The 3,987-nt window shown below is 42.3% G+C and overlaps 1 protein-coding gene across 1 annotated transcript; it reads right to left on the minus strand.

Annotated features, from left to right (window-relative positions):
* Nucleotides 1-1,536: 1,536 nt before the first annotated feature.
* On the minus strand, nt 1,537-2,230 carry LOC147612343 (uncharacterized). Its single transcript, XM_086783585.1, has 2 exons — nt 2,038-2,230; nt 1,537-1,926 (listed from the first exon to the last, which is right to left on the minus strand). The coding sequence occupies exons 1-2, from the start codon at nt 2,174-2,176 to the stop codon at nt 1,694-1,696; spliced, it is 372 nt and encodes a 123-aa protein (XP_086639711.1). The 5' UTR covers nt 2,177-2,230; the 3' UTR covers nt 1,537-1,693.
* Between the last annotated feature and the right edge of the window lie 1,757 nt (nt 2,231-3,987).

Genomic DNA, 3,987 nt, shown 5'->3' on the forward strand with positions numbered 1-3,987 from the left:
TCAGCTGGTGAAACAAAACCCCTTGCCTGCCTATTCTCACACAGTTATGCATTCCCAATGCTTGCCCAACCAAAAGATTCTGCTGGGCACCATGACACTACGCACAATACCTCAACCAACTTACTTTTTTTCTACCTAGGTTTAACACAGTCCCATTTAACTGACATGTTCACTTTATCATTTCATACACCTGAATCAAGCAAGTTTGGTCCTTCCAAGCAGTTATATCGTTAAACCTCTCATCTCGTGAACCAAAAGCCCTTGCCTGCCTATTTCTCACAGCAATATGCTTACGGCACTGGCCCATAGGTCCACTACAATGCATCCTAAGAAACGCATGTGATACAATTCTTGAAATACTAAGCTCCCTATTGAGGAGTTACTACACAACAGCTCATCACATGTCTATGACCCTACTTTACTCGGTGCTTGTGCTCCCTAAACTGTACAATATTTTCCTACCATCACCTTATATTCTTAACCTTCACAGAGCTATTTCGGTTGCCATGTGACTCCTTAAAATAGTCCCTGCGCAACATTCTTAAGGAATTTCGCCTCTCTATCCAATCTCTGTCTTACTCTAGACAGTTCCCTTCGTCATACATAAATCAACCACTTCCGTAACTGCCCCTGAAACCAGGTCCAAGCTACTCAAACAAGGTTTAACAGGAGCTAAGTGACAGACTTTGAAGTTTCTGCATTGGTTTCACTAGGCTCCAGTCACGGTATCGATGGTCGATACAGGTAACTATTTACAGGTTTTTAATTTTGAACTTGATGGAGCTATTATTCAGCCTTAACTCATCCCACTTGGCAAAAGCAGAAGTACACTGGCTAAATTGCTATGAATGGGATCAGAAGGGGCACCCATATTTGGGCCTGTTGTTGCCGAACCAGAAGCAGCCTGCACACTTCAGATTCTTGTGAGGATGTCAAGACAAGCATTGCAGACAGTGCCGTATGAACTAGGCATGATTCAAGGGGGGAGGGGGGGGGGTCTGTGTTTCTTTGATAAGCCCATCATACAGGATCACCTCTGGGCAACGAAGGTAAACATGAAAAAGGGCCTGAAGAAGAGTACACATGAAAAAGGGCCTGAAGAAGAGTACACATGAAGGTGGGGTAAAGTCCAAGGGCTAACTAGACATGTCTTATTTAGTATTAGTTGGCGAGTGACACTAAGCTAAGGACACTCTCACTTAGGGTTTCTATGAGTGAGACACCCTCATTAAAGAGGGTTCCCCAGGGAAAATGCCTAGGAAATCAGGACCCAGAACAGGCCTTGCCTCAAGCCTAAACTCTAGCATTAAAAGTTAGTATGCATTGAGCTGGCTTTTCTTGGCCAGAAGAAAAAGAATTAATAAACCATGCAAGATACACTAATGTGTACACTGTGCATGATGCATTAGTCTATGATGACATATGTAAAGCATGCACCATGCATGTGTATGTAGGAGATATAATACAGCGGTCATAAACTCGAAACGCAGGAAAACCCGACAATAACACCATACAAGATGCATTAGAGAGATAATATGGCAATCATGCTATATCAACTAAAAAAAGGGATTGAATTGAAACATCAAAATAACATGGCTGTGCTGCTAGAGAAGAAACATTGCGAACGCAACGCAACATTTAATGGGGCAAAGCCCACTATGTGATTACCATCAGTACTGCACATACCCAAGGGTTAAAAGTCATTTAGGTTGATGCCATTATCCTTGGCTACAGCCTGCAAGCCCTTCTTATCAATCGTTTTCAAAGCCTTGGTTGACAACCTCATTTTAACAAAGCGCTTGCCTTCTTCCCACCACAGCCGTCGGTACTGCAGATTGACTTGTTGGAGCTTCTTGGTCTTATGGTGGGAGAACGAAACCTTGTAGCCATTGTTTCTTTTCTTGCCGGTCATGTCACAGACTCTGCCTGGGCACACACAAGACAAGGGGGCATATTGAGAATTAGATGATGAGAATTGTCATCATCTCTTCTCTCTCTTACTCTCTCCCTCTCTCTCTCATGGGATCACATACATACTTGCCAGAGGCTGCACAACGAGAGGCCGAACGGCCACACGAGCCCGGGCTGCGCGCGGGAGTTGGATGGAGAGGGACGCAACCAGCTGCGAGTGGCGGAAGGAGAGAGACGATGCCGGTATGCAGCCCGCCATAGCCATGTCTGAGCCACACCACGCACAAATGTTAATAGATAAAACCTGACCTTTCAATGTTCTGTAAAAAGCACCTTACATTTTGACATTTTTCATGATGCTAAAACGTCCCATCATTTTTTTTTGGGGGGGGGGGGGGGGGGGGGGGGGGGGGGGGGGCAAAAAACATAGAGTCAGTATTACATCAAAACTTTAAAATTCCAAAAAACATCTAGTCATATAGAGACTGCTAATAATGGTGATGAGACTTATGAAACTGAGTGGAGAGGAACTCTTGGATTTAGCGAAGAAATGTCGGGCATGAGTGAGGACATTGATGTGGTGGAGCATATCCATTTTTTTTTTTTGCGGAATGAATATAGTATTGTTGGTGCTAGCTTACTTTGCTACATCTTTCGAAGCTACTATCCAACAATCTTGAGAATATTGGTGGAGATCTTCAAGAGCGTTCTGCCAGAGTTCTGAAATTTGTTTCTAGTTGGCCTTTGATACCTACTTCTACAAGAGGGTATTCTGAGACAAAATGAATTGCAAGGATTAAGAAGAGAGCCCTTCAAAAAAAGCTAGTAGGAACTCTTTCCATCTATGCTCATATGTAGTTATGGAATGGCTTAAACACAAGTTCCCATATATCTTTATTTGCTTTGCAAGTGATGAATGGACGATGAATAGTTTTCACCTCCCCATGCCAACTTCTACATTGTCCATATGATATTTTCAGTAAAGCGAGCTCTTTGGCATGTCCATAAAACATGGTGAAGGATCAACCAAAGAAGACAAGTTTTTTTTCCTGGTATAATGTTGATCTAGATTTGTCTGAATGTGAGATTCCATTACTTGGGGTCAAGCAAATGTTTCCATCTGGAGTTGAGTTAATCTTTGGCCTGCATGTTGAAGAGAAGACAACTTCTTTTTCCTAGTGTAACCTTGATACATATTTGACTAAATTTGAGATTCCATTACTTGGGGTCAAGTGGTTGTTTCCATTTGGAGTTGAGCTTAAAGTGAAGATCTTCATCAATATGGGGAGCAACAAAAGGATAGCCATGAGCTTTTTCTATAGTGAATCCAGATGTATTCTCTAAAGGAGAATGGGCCTCTCTTGGATAGAAAGAAATAATAATCACCCACTTAGCCATTTTTCTTTCAATAACAACTTTGTCATATCTGTTCAGTCTAGTATGTACATGATTTGTAGAGTTTCCCAACTTTTCCAATAGTTGTTATGGTTTTCCCATAAGGTACTCCATGATGGGTCCTTTCCTGGTGTGTTAAGAAGATAGGCTTGTTTGGGCTGCATCCTTTTGGGGGATATCATCCTTTTAAATCCTTCTAGATGGTAGAAAACCAAATAGAGTCCTTAAAGCAGTTAAATCCAATTCCTTCTAGATGGTAGAAAACCAAATAGAGTCCTTAAAGCAGTCCTTAAAGTAGTTAAATCCAATTCCTTCTAGATGGTAAAAAACCAAATAGAGTCATTAAAACAATTAAATTCCCTCATAATAGAGAGGTTCTTAAGAGAGAACAAAGGAGGAAGTGGTAGTTCTATCTCAAACCGAGGGGCCTTGGAACCTTGGCTAGCACCCAATTGTCCACTCCTAGGAGGAGGAAGTGGACACTTTCAATTCAAGGGGTAAGATTGATTTGAAGCTTAACTTGCCCCAAACTTGCCTCCGCATGGCTTCTTCCTTAGCCTTAGCTCGTTTTCAAGTCAAGAGGTTACCTTAGCCTTATCAAAGCATGTGTCATTGGGTCTTGCCTTAAAGCCTTAAATGCAACTTTTCATGTGGGTACGCTAGCCCGTCCACCCCATCGCG

The sequence above is a fragment of the Cibotium barometz genome, chromosome 45, assembly GCF_041138505.1.
Source record: "Cibotium barometz isolate CiBa-2024 chromosome 45, ASM4113850v1, whole genome shotgun sequence".
Lineage (NCBI taxonomy): Eukaryota > Viridiplantae > Streptophyta > Polypodiopsida > Cyatheales > Cibotiaceae > Cibotium > Cibotium barometz.